A 19,479-nucleotide genomic window follows, 5' to 3' on the forward strand; every position below is an offset into this window, starting at 1 on the left:
TATCCCCGATTTGTGAATATTATGGAAATTATTTCTGGACACATTAAAGGATTGAAAAAGGATGCTAATATCTTTTGGTTTATTTTATCTGCCAATATTCTTTTGTATATTTGGAAAATTAGGAATGTGGATAGGTTTGAAGGCCAAGCCAGGGCCCTTACTAAGTCCTTTTGAAGAATCACATTCTTCAAAATTGTCGTGCAGGTTGCCTCTACTATGAACGCTAAAAGGCACAAGTTCTTGAGGTTCCTCAAGGATGGTCACGCCACCATGTTCATCAATGTGATGAAGGATGGTTATGAGTGGAGACACAACGAGGACAACCTATCTTCCTTTGAGGAGGCTCTCAAGAAGCTAAACAACGAAATTAAAGATAACAGGGAGCCCTTCTACGCCCAAGTTGAGATGTTGGCACAGATTCAGAGCCAGAAGACCATTGTTTGGATGGAAGGACCTCAGGGATGGGCGGCATGGGTTGAACCCCATGACGACATCCTCTCTTGGTGCTTTTGTTGACTTCTCATGATGCAGTTAGTTTGTTAGTACTCTTTTGTTCGGATTACACACCCTGTTGATTAATTGGGTTTTTTGCTGTCCTGTGGTGGCGACAACTATGTTTTGTTGAGGCCTGGCCTCCTTGTTCTGGATTCTCTCGATTTTTAATATAAAAAAAATCATAAATAATATATAATAATATATTATGACCAGTTTATAAATTTATATTTAAGACAATCTTATTAAAAATATATAAAAAATAATATTAACTAAATTTCTAAATTTATATAGAAAATAGAAACGGTTTTAAAAATTTATATTAAAATATTTTAAAAATTAGAAACAATTATATTTTAGCATTTCAATTATGACAAGTTTCTAAATTGACTGAATTTCTATAATCATATAAGAATATATAAACTATTTTGAAAATTCATATTCAAATATTATAAATTTAAACCAATTATATCTTACTATTTTTCAAATAAATTTATATTTTTATAATAAACATTATAAATAATATATATTAATATTATAAATTAAAATATTATATAATATATTACCTATTATAATTTTTTACAGTTTATTAATAATTTGAAGTATCATATATACGTTTTAAAAAATAAATTATAATATACGATCCAATAATTTTAATATTGTCATATACGATCCAAAAGTGGAAAAACAACCATATAACCTGTCAAATTCCAGACCTGCTCCCATCCATTCTTTTCAATATATATCTTTCCACTACAACATTGCAGCACTGCCACTAAATGATTTCTTCACCCTTACAAATCTTCCCTTTTGATCTAATCCATATGTATCTTGATCAGCCCTCATTTTGGCAATGATGAGCCAGCTAAGTATCACACCAGAAGCCTGTTGCCTCCCCACACTTTTAAACAAAACACTGCCTTCATTATCTCTAATATCCTCAGTTTCTACTTCTCCAAACAATAGCCCTTCTTCTACCTTTAAGGTTTGGTCCACATGAACATCCTTTTTTGTCATACCTTGAATTGAATACATCTCTTCCCAGAACTTTTCTAGATCCATCTTATAGAAGGGACACTCCATGAGCTGAATCTTAACATCCTCCAATCTGGTACCCAATTCATTGATAAAGATGAAAGGGCAGTACCACTCCCCAACTATAACAACAAGAGGCCCTTTCTCTTGCAAAGAGAAATCAAAAGGGGGAAATTGTGCTCTCAACTCAGTATTTTCCCCTCCAACATGAGCAAGTCTGCCATGATTACCACACATCTCTTTAGCTACCACACTCCACCAATTACTCCTAGATGAGGGAAACCATCAGAAGCTACGTGCTCTTGGTTGCAAATCTGTACTTCCTAGAGGAGATTATTCGCATTTGTTGATATGAGTTTGTGGGTTGAAAAGCTCTAGGATGAACATCTTTCACACATCTACAACAGCAAAATGTTCTCATGTCTTCTTCAGTAGAGCACGTTTCTACTAATCTGTCCACACCTATAAATACAGAGTCAATACTTTATGCAGAAAGATTGTCAGATGATGATTAACTTCAATCTAGAAATACCCACAGAGCCAAAATTCTTCACAAATAACACATCAAATAAAGTTGCCATTTTTACCCCTTGTGCTTGCCTTCAGCTCGCACAACATAGTAGCAATGGGAGGAGATGGGTTTGCTCAAAACAGGAATACAGTACATCCTATCGCATTCTGTCCAAGTGGTTGAACTTGTCCCATTACTTGTAGTTGTAGTGTATTCGATTCTTAAGCATTTGTTTTGGGGAAATGACAATTCTCTCAGGTAGCCATTACAACATCCCCAGCAGCATGATTCAGAGGCACCATTATCATCATGTTTATCTTCCTCGAGTGAGAGGTATGCAGAGTAAGGACTAGCAGGCGGAGTGAACAGAACTGGGTTCTGCTGTTCGGCCTGGGCAAATTTTACCATTGCACTGGCCTGCCCGTAGGCCGCTATGGACATTGTGGAATACATTGATTGATCGATGAAAAAGATGATTGTGGGAAAATTTTGTTCTAGTTTCAAATTTATATAGTAATAGGCCTTGCAGAGGTATTGCCATCCAATTAGCAAACTGCCCATGGCTTTTGACTTTATAGAGGAGGATATTGGCCTTTTTTTACGTCTCATTTTTTTGTTTGTTTGTTTTGGAGTGGCAAAAAGCATGTTGACTTGATGATATGGTCCTGAAATCTTAGTTACAAGCAGGAGACTTGTCAAGTAAGCTGTTGTAAAAAATCGGGAGTCACTTGAAATTTTCATATAAGATTTTGAGAAGCGTGAAGTTAGAATAAACAACTACTGAATCTTCTCCCTATTTAACATGGCCAATAAATTTCAGCTGCTAGCTTGTAAAATGATGTTTATTCAATATCCTGGGCTGTTCAGCAGTTGTTTTCTTGTCTGTTGACATATAGGTCAGAATTTTTCCGTAAGAGACAAATCAATTAAAATATTCATTATAACAAATCATCTTTCCGTGAGATTTGGTATAAATAAGAAGGAATATCTGTTTTAGTCGACAACATGAATAAACAAGGAATACCTAGATTAATCTCCATTATGAATAAATCATGTAAAAGATTAATGACAAGGTTGTTTGTATCAACATTCATCAATGTTCTTACTATAATTATAACTATAATCTTAATGTAAATGCCTTAATTTGAATAGTTTGGGCACTCGGATCTATGTTTCGGAACTCTATTGCCTTAGATTTTAGCTCCAATCAGTTGTAACTTTTTCTTTTGTTACAAACTAATCCATTCCAATTTCATTCATCCATATTGTAAATCAATATGTTATTCAAAAAGAAAATGAACTGAATTGATTTAATCTTGTAAACAAAAAGTAATAAAAAAGCTAAACCTGAATTCCTGAGAAAGTGGGAAAATCAGGCAATTGTGAGTTCAGATATTACAATCCATTTAACAAAAGAGAAAATATAAAAAGCAATTAAAAGTGTTTTCCTCACACTTCCCACACTTCCCACTTCCCCTGTATTAGTTTCGGATTTCTAAATGAATAACTAAGTACAACGTTCCCATCCATTCTTTTCAATACATATGTTTCCACTACAACATAACAGGCAAATTTTCCTTTCATCCCACTGCCACTAAATGATTTCTTCACCCTTACATATCTTCCCTCTTGATCTAATCCATATCTATCTTGATCAGCCCTCATTTTGGCAATGATGGGCCAGCTAAGTTTCACACCAGTAGCCTGTTGCTTCACCACACTTCTAAACAAAACATTGCCTCCATTATCTCTAATTTCCTCAGTTCCCACTTCTCCATACAATAGCCCTTCTTATACCTTCAAGGTTTGGTCCACATGAACATCTTTTCCTGTCATACCTTGAATTGAATACATCTCTTCCCAGAACTTTTCTAGATCCATCTTATAGAAGGGACACTCCATGAGCTGAATCTTAACATCCTCCAATCTGGTACCCAATTCATTGATAAAGATAAAAGGGCAGTACCACTCCCCAACTATAACAATAGGAGGCCTTTTCTCTAGCAAAGAGAAATCAAAAGGGGGAAATTGTGCTCTCAGCTCAGTATTTTCACCTCCAACATGAGCAAGTCTGCCATGATTACCACGCATCTCTTTGGTTACCACACTCCAATTAGTCCTACGCAAAAAATGAGGGAAACCATCAGAAGCTATGCTCTTGGTTGCAAATCTGTACTTCTTTGAGGAGATTATTTTCATTTGTTGATATGAGTTTGTGGGTTGAAAAGCTCTAGGATGAACATCTTTCACACATCTACAACAGCAAAATGTTCTCATGTCTTCTTCAGTAGAGCATGTTTCCACTAATCTGTCCACACCCATAAATACAGATTCAATACTTTATGCAGAAAGATTGTCAGATGATAGTTAACTTCAATCTAGAAATACCCACAGAGCCAAAATTCTTCACAACTAACAAATCAAATAAAGTTGCCATTTTTACCCCTTGTGCTTGCCTTCAGCTCGCACAACATAGTAGCAATGGGAGGAGATGGGTTTGCCCAAAACAGGAATACAGTACACCCTATCGCATTCTGTCCAAGTGGTTGAACTTGTCCCATTACTTGTAGTTGTAGTGTATTCGATTCTTAAGCATTTGTTTTGGGGAAATGGCAATTCTCTCAGGTAGCAATTACAACATCCCCAGCAGCATGATTCAGAGGCACCATTATCATCATGTTCATCTTCCTCCAGTAAGAGGTATGAAGAGTAAGGACCAGCAGGCGGAGGGAACAGAACTGAGTTCTGTTGTTCGGCCTGGGCATTTTTTACCATTGCACAGGCCTTCATGTAGGCCGCCATAGATATTGTGGAATACATTGATTGATCAGATAAAAAAGATGTTTTTGGGAAAATCTCGTTCTAGTTTCAAATTTATACAGTAATAGGCCTTGCAGAGGTATTGCCATCCAATTAGCAAACTGCCCATGGCTTCTGACTTTATAGAAGAGGATAAAGCTTAAGGGAACAGACAAATCAATTTTATAAGCTCTGACAATATCCAAAATTCATTTTATTATCCTTGTGAATTGTATGGCCCGGTCAAGTATTTAAATTTAAGCAAGGTTCAAAACAACCTTTCTATTCAGCAGCGCCAATATATTTTAGCTTGTAACCCGATGCTCATTCACCTTATACAGTTTAGCAGTTGTCTGTGGACATTCATGACTGTACATTTGTAACCTGCTAGTTGTATTTCAGTTTTTTTTTATTCTCATATATATAGACTCATATACAGATTGCTGGTATTGTGGATCATAAAAGATCTGTTTTTTCCTTTTCCTTTCCTTTCTTATATATAGACCATCATTATCATATTCAAAAGAAAGATGATTTTTTGAATTTTTTCAAAAAATAAAATAAAAATTGCTAGAATCATTCTGATATTGAAATTCATTATAATGTTAAAACAATTATTGATAAACATGGAAAATTGCTCGAATATTACCATAGAGGAGTTGCTTCTTTCTTACATAATCTTTAAAAAAAATAAAAATTATAAAACAAAAAATATTTTTTATTAAGCATTGAGTGTTTGACTAAAACCTCTAGAACTTCCACACGGAAAAATAAAGTGGAAGGTTTGAAGCTTTACACATGAATGAGTGGAAGAAAGGATACAACTAGGTTTATATATATAGAACTTCCTCCCCTAGAAATAAAGTGGATGGTTTGAATGGGCAGAAGAATGGATACAAGTAGGTTTAAATATATACACACACATCTTATTATGATTAATTATTTGAATTTCTTGGCACATAGAGAAGTTATATTTGTTTAAGGGTCCTTCATTTTCAGTCTTTATTTATATTTAGGAGGTTTCATATTAGATTATTGTATTATATTGCCTATTTTTTCTGTATTGGGTTCAGTTGAGTCACTCATAATTATCATACATGGAAGGTCCAAATCCAACAACTACTCCTTTCTAGGCATTTATGGTCTTCATTGGATGAACATAGACTTGAATTCAATTAAGAGTATGATAAATTTTCTCTCAAGAACAACTATGATAAGACTATAGGATTGATTTAATTCCATGTTTATAATAGCTCTTGGTGTTTTATATTAAGAAATGCACTACAACAAAGTAGGTATGGAATGAATACAAATATATTTTGTTACAATTAGTGAATATCATACTTTTTAAATAGAGAAAATATTAGAATCTCTCTTCTAATACATTTCCTATGTCATTAAGAATTATTTATTTAATTTCAAATCATTTAGATCTCAATCAGCTAGTTATAAGAAAGAAAAATTTGATAGAGTATATATCCTTAATTTTGTCTAGGTTAAAAAGATAACTTGTAATCTCTTCTTCTACCTTCTATTCCACTATAGATGCCTTAGGTGAACCATTTTACATGCCTTCTTTTGATGCATTTAAAGACCATTTGACTAGAGAGAGATAATCTTATCTAATTAGATGCAAAGCTCGAGAGTAAAGAATTGTTAGCACAAACACCCAAAGGAAAATTAAAGAAGAAACCCAAAGCTAAGAAAGAATCTAAATGAGTCTCCCATCTCTTCCAAAGTAGATAAACCTAAAAAGGAGATATCCACATGTTCATGTATTACAAAAGATAAAGACATGATGAACACAAATATTACATAACATGATTAAAAGAGTTGAAGCATCTCCTTTAGGAACATAATATTTTATTACCTTCAGTTTCTTCTAATTTGTCCTCTTCTTTTACATCATCATCAGATGTCCAAATAGTTAGGGACAACCAAATTAGCTAATGGAGTTGATGAAGGTAAAGCACTTTTTCATCTACAAGACTTGAGTTAGAGAGATGAATTCTTGATTTTGGAGTCTCACACAATATGGTTTCATCATAAGGTATGCTCTCTCTCCATTTTAGCCTTGCACTTTACTATACGTTTTGATGGGTAATAATACATATATGCATGTTTGTGTGAAAGTATATAGCGATATATGAGATGAAAAATTTAATATGTACTTGTTGTCCCATCCTTATCAACCAATCTTCTTTCTATTAAATATATTGCACACATCAAGGAGTAGGGAAAATAATTGAGTTCAAGCCTAATTTTGATTTTATTAAATACTTGGAGAATAGAGATATCAATGTTGTTGGTATGGTTGATCATTCATCTCAATTTTATACCTTTTCAAAAGTTTCAAGATGATGATGTAGTTTCCTTGATTGGTATTCAAAGTCATACATTTAAAGTGTGAACCATTTTTTAGAATTGTGGTCACTTGAACCTTAGAATTCTTGAGACTTGTATTGATCTTTCATCCCCTCCACCTCCTACTTATTTAGATTTGAGTGTTTTCGCGGCCCTTTCAATTTAGTTTAGTTCAATGACCATTGTCTTTTAGATTTAACTTTAAATTGGATAAGTACATCATAGGTATATCAAAATTGTTTTATTAGTCTCGTATTGTAGTTTTGGAGGACTCATTTGAGGGGTTATATCTCCTCTTTAATGATAGTTACAACACAATTTTTATAACCTTATCATTATCTTTGGACCATGTTCTACGTCCATCTCCACTAGATTTTCATCTCCCTTAGTGTGGCTTAGAAAACCTAACTTTATTTTGATAAATTTTAACATCAACATGGAAACAATTTCAATTTTCAAAGACATCCATTGTGATATTTGTTCCTCGTCTCTCTTCTTGGAGATAAATTTTCTTCTACATCAACCATTGGACTTGTTTATTCTTAAGGGGGAGCAGGTTGTTTGTACTGTATTATCTTTTGTCTTCAAGCACTCACCATTACATCTAGGAGCTACTTCATTATGTGGGGATATATATTCTAACCCTTTCTCCCCCATAATGCAATACCTATTGTATATTTGAGAAGGACAAAGTTCTTGGGGGACCATGCTAAGTCTTCCATTCATCACTTCTTTCGTCACTTGTACATGTTTTGTTGCATTTTCTTTTGGAGAGGGTTTTTTCTCCTTTACACTATCTGTGAGAGAAACTTTGTATTTTTGGGTACGTAACATGGTCTAGTAATTGAGACCCACTGTTGCATCATCTTTTCATTCTTGCACATTTATTTATTCCTCTCTAATTTGCACTTAAGGACGATGTTGGTGTGAAGAATGTATATTACATAACTAGTTCACCTAGTAGGTCATATTCACACATGTTCACATGTTAATCTTACTTGGGGCTCTAGGAATATTTCTAGAAGTCTATAGTAATAATATGGTCTTATCTCTAACTATCTCACAACATATATTAAGACACTTTTCACAATTTTATCTAGTCTTCTCTCTTAATCTTTCCTATATAAGCAAGGCCTTATATGCATTATCTAACAAAAACAACATCGTCATGTATCATTGATTCATTATTGATCATTATACATTATCGCATACATAATCAAGAAAATTATCTACTTTCTCTATTCTCTTGTGGAAGGGTATTAGAGCTTACTATCAAATTTTACAAATTTACTATTTAATCTTTTGCGTCTTGTGATTTCTTTATGTTTCCTTGTCTCACGATACATTCCATACAAATTTCTAGGGCTATTTGGTTGATAAAGTGTAGCAATAAGAATAATGGAGGTCAAGGATCAAAGGAAAATGTTAAATGCTTGGAGAGCCCACTAACTAATGAATGTTACCAAGCAATTTGAATAGATAGTTTAACATGTTCAAGCAAAGACAATTTTTTGGCGCTTTGGGCCCCATCAAGTCTAGCATAAAGAGTGGATAATGGACTTGTAGATCATAGCTTTCCAAGCTTTTAAACTTATACCTAACCATAAGATATATAGAAAAGAGTCAAAAGATGTGTATAAAGAAGCTTGTATAAGCCTCTAGACTAGGTTGTTGAGATGGATATAAAGGGGAGAAAAAGAAGAAAGAAAAGGGTAAAGAGTATGAACAAAGGACAAGATGATGCCCAAAGTATACTACCTAGACATATTTCACATCTTTTTTATCACTAAAATTTATCAATTTATTTTTCTAGAAGATGTTTCATTTTGAAATTGAGGCTTATCTCATTCAACTTCTTTTGGATACAATAATCATATACACAATATATTGTATAATCCAAACTAAAAATTCAACTTTTGATCGAATAAAATTACTAATATTATTTAAATTTTCATTCTACCTTAAAAAAAAATTAACTTAAAAATTATAGCATCCTACCTTAAAAAAAAAAATCAACTTTAAGTGTTCCATTGATCTCTCTGAATGTGATTAAAAAAAAATTAAAATTTTCATTCTACCTTAAAAAAAAATTAACTTAAAAATTATCAAGTGTCCCAATGATTTTAGTAAAATTAACGAATCCAAAATAGCGATTAAATTTAAGCATTTGGTTCAAATCATATTAATGTAAATTAATCTCTAAAGGCCAATCAAGTGTCCCAATGATTCTTAATGGATTGAGTAACTCAATTTAAGAGAATATAGTCCACAATTATAGAGTTTACTAAGGATAATTTAATTACGAACTTGCTACACATTAATCCCAATTTTTTTTTTCTAAGTCGAAATTCAATATCTTAAAATTTACACTAAGGAAAAAAAATCATTATTTCCTAAATGTCATTAATATCAAACTAAAAAAAAAAAGAAATTAAACTAAGTAATTAATAGTAATTAACTTAGATTTTTTTTTTTTAAACCCAAATAAAAAAACTTCAAATTGCTTAATAAATAAAGCCATCTATATATGGGCGAAGCCCTTTTTTGAAAAGTTGATAGGGTGCCCGAAGTGTTCCATTGATCTCTCTGAATGTGATTTTAGCTATATGCTAAAAATCAACTTGCAAGATGAAACAGGTGAACTCATTAAAGTTATTGCATTTGAATGACCAGGCTTTGTTGGGTGTTGGCGCAGAAGATTTTCAATTTCTACTAGCAGAGCCCAATGGTGCTAAACAAATCTTAGACAATGTAATCAATTGTTAGTTTCTACTTGATCTCAAAATCAAAATGATCCCATTTCGTGGGCATGAAACACAAAGCATCATTATTATAAATGTTAAGTTGCTTTAGCTTGATTGCATTTAAATCTTAGTACATGTGGAACTATAGTCATATATTGATTTGTACCTCAAAACATTTCTTACTTTTTGTTATGTACAAAGTTCTATTTCCATAACTTGTTATGTCCTAAGCTTATATATAATAGTTGGGCACCCATGTCCTTTCAAATTATGTTTGCATACCTATGTAAATTGAATAAAGTTATAATTCAATGTCTCATTTATAGGATTATTAACTTTATTAAGAAAATGAGTTTTTAACAAACCTATCCTATGATCGCTTTGTTAGAAAATTTAAATACTAATTTTAATTGAAGTAAATTTTAGGAGAAAACATTAGCTCTCTTGTAAAATCTAAAATTGATAAGATTATGATTTGTAAGAACCATCTTAAGATAAACATAACATTACTTCAAGTGGAAGAAATAGTTAATTTATCTCTTTATAATTTTGCAAAGGATTTGGCATTAGTTCAAGAGAAACTAGAAGTAGATTGATAACAATTATTTATTAAGAACCTTATTATTATTTACATTGGTTACATAGCAAGTATTTAGACTCTTTTCTAATCTTATGTATCAAGATATTTTGTGTTACTTTAATTATATGCCACATTGTATTATCTCATAAGTTTGGTTATAATAGTTGAACAAATTATTTAAAATTATGCATGCAGATTTTTTTGTAAAATAACATGGAAAATAATTCTTACAAATACCTAGATGCTTTCAATTCACATTCTTTCATTCTTTATATATATACTATTTACATGATCATCATTTACAAATAGATCACATTTCCTAATTCTCAAAGGAACTTCAAATGGAAGAACACAATGAAAAGGTGCAAGAAAAGCATGCTCGACGAAATGAAATACAATGCATATGGTACCATGTAAGGAAAGATAGTATTAACAAAAGAAGATGAGAAAGCCAACACATCCTTCCCGATGAATCTTCCACATCTGCATTCTCTTCATCTAATAATCCTTTCCATCTACCATCAAATCCACCTCAATTACAATAGATAATTGAGCCCAACCTTTTTGCCCAAATGCAACCTCCATCACCTTTCTCTCAAAATTATTAAATTGCTAGAAATAATTTTTGTTCAAAGTTGTATAGCCTCTCAAACATGTCAACATGTTTGGTTTGTATGGAAAGATATCCAAGCATCAAAACTAAGAAATGTGATGGAATAACTACTTGTTATAGATGCACATTAGAAAAAAATGGTCATCGATTCTCAAAATGGAACAATATGGATCCCGATCAGCAACCTATCTATTTGCAAAGACTATCTCAAATTGATGAGATGTTAATTGCAAGGGTTAGCCCAATACTTCAAGTTACTTATGCTAGGGGAGGGCACCTCAAATATAGTTCCCACACTATTTTCTTTCGTCAAGATATTACTACAATTGCATCCTACTCGCCAAGGCATATACATGAATTGGATATAGTAAACAGGGAAAGCATTGGGCAACCAAAATATAACTTTTATGTTAGTAGAGATCGTGTTCATGAAGAATTGAAATATAAGATAATCAATGACCCATATTATAAAGATGTAAAGTTAGATGAACTTGCATTAACATCTTTACCCATTGCCTCTACTTACATCTCGGACCTTCTATATGCAACAACTTCAACCACTGATCCAAGAGATGCAAAGTTCACACAATCAGATATTACAGAGGACGACGCATTACAAGAGAACATGGAATTACAATCTTCATTTGTGGCAAATATTCCACCTGCACTTAGAGAGGTTGAAGAGTTGCGCTCTTTACTACAACTAAGGAAACGACGAACAACTCCTACTCTAAATTGGCCACCCATTTCTCCATCCCCCATAAATGAATACACCACTGAAGGATTGTTTGCAATGGCATTTCCCACTTTGTTTCCAAAAGGAAGCACCATATTCAAACAACAACGCATCAAAGAAGTTAATTTACTTGAATATGATCTCCATCTTCTATGATACCATGATAATAGATTTGAGAAACACCAATGATTTAGATACTTCATACTAAACATACTGATGCGTCATCAAAGTCAAGCCACATCCTCTATTTTTGTGCAAAGACAACTAGATGATTCTCTACCAACAATGATTTTTGATCTATGCCAAAGACTAAAGGACTTTCCTGATGACAAGCTTGCTAACCAACTCATGCGATTTACCTCATCAATTCGTGGCACACTCCCCTTCTGGAACCAGCGTAGAGGAGAGCTCTCAGACATGGTCATTTAGATTGGTTGCCCAACACTATTCTTCACCCTTAGTACAACAGATACAAAATGGCCAGACTTGCATAGTATCATGCCATCCGATGCACCTACAAATCCATATGCAACTTCTAGATGGAGGATATAAAATATAGTTCAAAACCCACACCTTACTACAGTATACATGCACCACAGATTTATAACATTTCGTGAAGAGGTCTTGGAAAAACTCCTTAGTGCAAAAGACTACTGGTATAGGTATAATTCTTAAACTATAGTAATCTTGTACTACAACACTTGTTACTTATATTACTCACTAAAAATTCCTTTCGTAGGTATGAGTGGCAACACAGAGGATCTGCACATATACATGGTTTCATTTGGCTCCATGAAGGACCTAACTTTGAAAAATTACAATGGAATAATATTCAATCAGTACAAAATGCACATGACTAAACTGATAGATATGTCTTTGCATGGAACCCAAAAACTATTGAATTAAGAAAAATAATGATTCACAGATCTCCTAGTGATGATCCTTGCTTTATGGACACAAGAATGATAATGACAACAGACCCTTCCACTGACTACATTGAATTGGCAAACCATGTATAACGCCACACAAAGTGCACCCTACAAACTTGTCTCAGGAAAAAAGGGACATCTCTTGTTTGTCATGATAAAGCCCCTTGGAACATGCAAGACAAATCAATCCTCTCCAATGATGATAATGGCCGACCTAAACATACTCCTGCAAGAAATGATGACTGCTTGAATCTTTACAACCCATCTATACTCTCTATTTGGAGGGCCAATGTAGATTACCAACATGTTCTCTCAATAAATGCAGTTCTAAAATATATCTCAAAATATGGAGCAAAAGCCGAACATAAATATGAAACATACCATGCTATGCTATCTTGCATTTAAACCAATTTTGAGCCTGACAAACCTGCCCTGATTGCCTTTCAAAAAATGCCTACTGATACTCTTGTAGATCGAGACATTGGTGCTCAAGAGACTTGCCACCTTCTGTTAAAATTACCACTCTCCATATGTAGCAGGACATTTGTTTCTTTAAATGTAAACCAAAAAACTTTCAACATGTTTCAATCTCACCCACATCCAGAACCACATCCTCAAGTTATATAGATGCTTACATGGTACAACCTACACATCTAGAAATATTGTCACTTATTCAAGTCACTCAAAAGTGGACCTTCAAAGCATCTCACAATCACAACCATGGAAAGAACAATCTACACCAACCATTGTTCAAGTATCTCCATGATTCACAAGCATCCCAACAAAAGATGACAAAGATTTCCAAGCATTCCGTTGGACTGAACTACTACTATACCATCCATTTCGCAACATTCAAAATGATATTTGTACACCAAATGACCAAGTTATGTAAAAATGGGCAACTTTCTCTTGCTACTACCAACCATGGCATGTGTGGTGCACACCTCTGCAACTAGATGAAGAAACTAATACTGGAAGTCCACCTATTTAGGAGGACCACATGCAAGAAGATATACCTAGTGAATGACAAATCTTATCAAGTCTATATCTAGGCCTCCCTATGCACATTGATGAAATTGACATGCTGGGTTGACATGGAATTGAAATCAACCATGATTGGGGAGAGGCTCATGTGAATCTACAGGATAGCTACTACTTTCATAGACTCAAATTGGCCAACATTTCAAGCTCCCTATGATCTCAATCAAAACACCTAGCTTCACCTGTCTATTGAACAAAAAAAAGCATATGATATAGTTGTTTCACACCTATAAGCCACTGCTTTGCAACTGCTAATTAAGATAATTGTTCAAGGAACAGCTGGATCTGGAAAGTCTCACTTGATTAAAAGCATCAAGATCGTATTGATGAGCTCAACACCAATTGGCCAATCACCACTACTACTTCTTGCACCAACAGGTATCGCAACATTCAACATACAAGCATCAACAATTCATTCTTCCTTGAGAATACCAATAAAAGAAATGGCCCCCTTACAAGGACAAACGCTAGCAACATTCCAAGAGAGAATGTACTTCATTCGATACATTCTAATAGATGAAATGAGTTTCATTGGTCCAAAGCTACTACAATAAATTGACAGCAGATTGCATGAAGCATTCCTAATCCAAAATCATATCCCATTTGGAGGATGATCAATCATGTTATTCAGTGACTTAGGGCAGCTACCACCAGTCAAAGATATCCCTATGTATGCTTCAACTTCTTATGGGGGAATATTGTGGCATTCTTTCACAACAGTTATAACTTTGAACAAAATATTTCATCAAATTGGAGATGATCCAACACAAATTAGTTTTTTTGCCCTTCTCTCAAATTTATGAAATACAGAGCCTACAATTGCAGATTGACAACTTCTAATGGCATGATCAAGCTCCTCACTCACAACTGAAGAGAAATCTCATTTCTCATCCTCCATACATATATTTACAATGAATGGAATGGTGTCTTCACATAATAAACATATGTTGTTATCTTCAGCAATGTCAGTAGCATTATCCATAGCAGAGCAACTTAGGAGATCAACATGCTCAAATCCAAAAGAAGAAAAACTTGAATCTAACATACTCCTATGTATTGGCCAAAAGGTTATGTTTTGTTCAAATTTGTGGGTGGAAACAGGGCTTGTAAATGGTGCACTTGGAAAAGTCAAAGCAATTGTATATAGACATGGAGAAAGACCACCTCAACTTCCATTATTTGTTGTTGTTCGCTTCAAAAATTACAAAGGACCAATGTGGTATCACAATCAACCAAAAAATGTTCCTATAACCCCTGTGAGTTGTGGTGTTCATCGTCAAATACCACTAAAAATGGTTTGGGCATTAACTATAAACAAATCACAGGGGCTCACACTCCAACGAGCAACAATCGACATCGACAACATTGATCGTCAAGGATTGACATTCACAGCTATCTCAAGAGTTCATGAACTCACAAGTCTCTACATACACCCCACCTTCACATTTGAAAGATATTCACACATGCAAACCAACCCATATGTTGCTCGTCGAAAACAAGAGGAGGATCGATTGCACTAGCATTATCAAATACTAGTTCTACAAACACAAGCTAAAATATCTCCAGCTTTGTTCACTCAAGAACTTGTTTCTGTAACTTTAAAATGTATACATCAAAACCATACTTATTAAACTTGCAAATTATTCAACAAATACTTCCTTTAATTTTGTTTGAATTACTAAATCTACAAATATTTGATAATCAATGTTAAACAAAAAAGCATGTAACAAAAGTTGTACAATATTCAAATTCTAATTACATTTCTTTTCCATACTGTACAGGAACAAATTCTACAAAAGGATAATTGAACACTTATTCGTAATACTATTCTATTATTACTAAAAGTGAAAAGATCTATAGGTTTGTTCAATAAATCACTTGTTTTTGTATCTTTATAATGTATACATTAAATCTCAACTTACAAACAATTCAACAAATAGTTCCTTTAAAAAAATATTAATTACTAAATCTAAAAATATTCAATAATCAATGTTAAACAATCAAGCATGTAACAAAAGTTGTACAATTTTTGACTTTCTAATTATATCTCGTTTTCATACTCTACAGGTACAAGTTTTACAATACAATAATTTCCCTTATTCGTAACACCATTGTATTATTAGTTACTTCCAATTCAAAAGAGTTTGCAAAAATAATTTGTACAAATAAAGGAACATTACAACGTTAATTGCATATATTGTTCAATGTCCAAAACTAACTTAAATATCAAAGATATCCTCGGCGTACCCATTGCACACTAAGGTGTGATTGCTAGTTAGTATTGTACTTGAGAAGTTGCCATTTTTTTCATATTCTAATGTTGGCAATGCTATTTTTAATGAGATGAAGTACAATTTATTAATATCTTTTAGAATGCATTCATATTTTCAATTAGTAATTATGTTATTTGTTCAAAACATAAATGTACATGTCAACATCAAAAAAACAAATACAAACATCTACATCTACACAAGTAAGAACTTCAAAGATATTAGCAAAATGTGACTTTCCACTAGGAAGTTATGCAAGTTTGTGAGAAGGAGAAGCTCAATAGCTTAAATTATTTTTAATTATTCTTGTTATGTTCGGTTAAACTTTTTACTTAACTTATATGTACTAGTTTGCAGTACTCTTCCATAGAAATCGCTTGTTTTTCATTACTGTGCATTTCAAATCGGGATTATTACTTCCACTTTTTATAAAAATATCATAAAATTTTTATTTCAATAAAATAAGTTATTGTCAATTAAAGCTTTCAACAAAATGGTTGATCTCGGACTATATTGACATAAGATTTATAATTTGCATAAATTTCAAACAAGTTATTTGTATGTAACATTATGCACACACAAAATACAAAAGCACAACATTGCTTGCTCTGCAGCCCTTGTTTTATTTGTAGGAAATAAAAGATAGAATGTAAATGTTTTTATTATTTGAATAATAAATTGATTATTATAGAATTTAAATTATTTAAGTAATTTAAGATTGAAATATTTAATCGTAAATCATGTTTAAAAACATAAGAGATAAGATATTGTTTTTACTTTTTAAAATTTTATATATAATTGTAAACAATGTATATTTTATTATTACATGTTATATAACAATCTAAATAAATTCAACTTAGTATTACATACTATTTTGATATAATTTTAACTTCTAAATTTATTTTTATTCAATATTATATTTTATTTATATCTTATTATACTTGTTTAGACAATACTATTGCAATCACTCAACCCTAATTGATCAATTTTTTTGTACCAACGTGATTATTATTTTTGTTTTCAAAATAACTTTGATTTTTATAAAGTTGATTAAAATTATTTATCTACAATATGATTGGATGAAAAAATTTGATGTTTTAGGAGAAAATTTATAAGATGATAGATTTTATAGGTTTTTTTAGATTTCTTTATATTTTAGAAATAAATATCTATTTTAAACAAGTGCCACATAGTGGTGAATACTTGATGTCATAGTATTGTAACAAAAATATTTGTTCTAATTTTTTATTATAATTATTTTAAATTTTAATAAAAATATTTGTTTTAATTTTTAATCATTATAATTTTGAATCATTGTTAATTTGAAATTATATTAAAATAATTATACTTATATAATATTAACTACAACTCTTATTTTAATAAAATAATATAAACTAGCAATTGCACTTTGGTGTGCAATGGGCATGCTGAAGAGGCGTGGAAGGTCAATTGGAGAAAAAATGGTCTATTTTTTTCAGATATATTTGTGTTATGAGGTCAATTTGTGGCCATGATGTTGTTAGTGTAGCAAAGGACTTAATTGAGAGGTGATAGCTTAAAATCAACTATGCATCCACTTACAAGGACTCAATCATAACTAAAATGAAACTTTTGAATTGAGAAGATAATCAAGTTTTGTTAGAAATAGGATCATGTTATGTTTGCAATAGGGTGAGAATGTGAGAGAGGTTGAGATAGGGCTAGAAAGAGGTATATATAGAGGGGTAAGAGTGAGAGACGGATTAGTAAAGAGATAGGTATAGTGATAGAGAAGAAGATGGAGATATAGATGGAGTTGAAGATAGAGATGGGGAATGGAGAGAGGAAAATGGAGAGAAAGAGAGAGATATGAAAGAGATGGAGAGAGAGGGGAGAGGAATATATAGATATGGAAGAGAAAAATAAATAGTTGGAGAGAGAGGGGAGAGGAATATATAGATATGGAAGAGAAAAATAAATAGTTAGAGAGAGATGAAGATATAAAAGGATAAAGATAGAGATAGGAAGTTATATATAGATAGAGGGAGAGATATAGTGGTAGAGGGAGATAGAGATAGAGGGAGAGATGTAGTGGTAGAGGGAGATAGAGATAGAGGGATAGATGAAAGAAGTGATAGGGATAGATAGATATAGATAGGAAACAAGATAAGGATATAGAGGTTCAAAAAGAGGGAGAATGAGAGAGAGATGAATGGATAGGAGGACACATGTCTAAAGATTAGGGAGAGAGTTGAAGATAGAGGTAGAGATGAAGATAGAAAAAAAATAGGAGGGAAAAAAAGATGGAGCAAGGGAGAGGGGGAGATAAAGATAGAAAGATAGGAGATATAGAGGGAGAGACAAAGAGGAAGAGATAAAGAAACATATAAAGGAAGAGGGAGAGATGATATATATATACACACACAGAGATAGAGGGGGGTATTGATATAGATAGAGGAAAATATAGATAGATAGAGTGGGACAAGGAGAGAGATAGAGATATATGTATAAAAAGAGATAGACTAGCTAGAGAGAGATGGAGATGAAATATAGAAAAAAACATATTGTGCAAGAGATATGGAGTGAATGCGAGAGAGAGAGAGAGAGAGAGAGAGAGAGAGAGAGAGAGAGAGAGAGAGAGAGAGAGAGAGAGAGAGAGATGGGAGATAGGGAGAGATAAGATAGAAAGAGAGAGAAGGGATATATAGGGATAGAAAGAGATAGATATAGGGATAGAAAGGATCTAGAGAGTAAATATAATTTATAAAATATAAAGGGGGTAAGAAAGAGGGGGAGGTGGAAAGAGAAAAAAAGGGGGAGAGGGATAAATAGAGATAGAAAGAGTGCAAGAATTAGAGAGGGTGAGATAGAGAGACAAAAATATAGAAAGATAAAGATATATGAAGTGATACATGGAGAGTTAGAGAGGGATATAGAAAGAAAGAGAGAGATGAAGGAAAAGGAGTGCATACGATATAGAGATAGTGAGATAGAATAGAGATAGGGAGGGAGAAACAAGGTGGAGTGTGTGTTTATGTGAGTGAGAGAGATATAGATATAAAGATAAGGAGGGAGAAAGAGGGAATGCGTGTGTGAGTAAAAGAGATATAGAGATGGATGTAAAGAGGGAGAACTATATACAAATAGGTAGAGAGGGGGGAGAGGGGGAGAGATAATATAGAAGTTGAGAGATATAAAAAGAGGGAATGAGAAGGGGAGAGAGAGGGAGAGATAGATAGAGTGGGAAGGATAGAAGGGGAAAAGAGAGAGATATAGGGAGAGGTAAGGAGATATATATAAGGGAGAGAGATGGAGATGGAGATGGAGATAATAATCAAATAAAATGCTAACACCAACATAACTCCCCAAGGACATATGTTATCCTT

General features: G+C 32.9%; 2 protein-coding genes across 2 annotated transcripts; both read right to left on the reverse strand.

The window, feature by feature from the left end:
- Positions 1-1,245: 1,245 nt before the first annotated feature.
- On the reverse strand, positions 1,246-2,479 carry LOC131027187 (uncharacterized). Its single transcript, XM_059220867.1, has 3 exons — positions 2,128-2,479; positions 1,848-1,989; positions 1,246-1,744 (listed from the first exon to the last, which is right to left on the reverse strand). Exons 1-3 carry the CDS (start codon positions 2,477-2,479, stop codon positions 1,246-1,248), a joined length of 993 nt encoding a protein of 330 aa, XP_059076850.1.
- A 1,008-nt stretch (positions 2,480-3,487) lies between these two features.
- LOC131027188 (uncharacterized) lies at positions 3,488-4,840 on the reverse strand. Its single transcript, XM_057957179.2, has 3 exons — positions 4,482-4,840; positions 3,836-4,346; positions 3,488-3,742 (listed from the first exon to the last, which is right to left on the reverse strand). The coding sequence occupies exons 1-3, from the start codon at positions 4,838-4,840 to the stop codon at positions 3,488-3,490; spliced, it is 1,125 nt and encodes a 374-aa protein (XP_057813162.2).
- Positions 4,841-19,479: the final 14,639 nt, after the last annotated feature.

Source organism: Cryptomeria japonica, chromosome 5, assembly GCF_030272615.1.
Source record: "Cryptomeria japonica chromosome 5, Sugi_1.0, whole genome shotgun sequence".
Lineage (NCBI taxonomy): Eukaryota > Viridiplantae > Streptophyta > Pinopsida > Cupressales > Cupressaceae > Cryptomeria > Cryptomeria japonica.

What these genes read in the sequence shown, in the direction of transcription:
- LOC131027187 (XM_059220867.1), bottom strand. Translation starts at nt 2,479, where the DNA reads ATGTCCATAGCGGCCTACGGGCAGGCCAGTGCAATGGTAAAATTTGCC. An exon ending in CTATGTTGTGCGAGCTGAAG is followed by an intron (nt 1,990 to 2,127) that starts GCAAGCACAAGG and finishes CTGTATTTATAG; the next exon opens with GTGTGGACAGATTAGTAGAA. An exon ending in CGAATAATCTCCTCTAGGAA is followed by an intron (nt 1,745 to 1,847) that starts GTACAGATTTGC and finishes TAATCATGGCAG; the next exon opens with ACTTGCTCATGTTGGAGGGG.
- LOC131027188 (XM_057957179.2), bottom strand. Translation starts at nt 4,840, where the DNA reads ATGGCGGCCTACATGAAGGCCTGTGCAATGGTAAAAAATGCCCAGGCC. An exon ending in GCTGAAGGCAAGCACAAGGG is followed by an intron (nt 4,347 to 4,481) that starts GTAAAAATGGCA and finishes GGGTGTGGACAG; the next exon opens with ATTAGTGGAAACATGCTCTA. An exon ending in ATGTGGACCAAACCTTGAAG is followed by an intron (nt 3,743 to 3,835) that starts GTATAAGAAGGG and finishes GTGAAGCAACAG; the next exon opens with GCTACTGGTGTGAAACTTAG.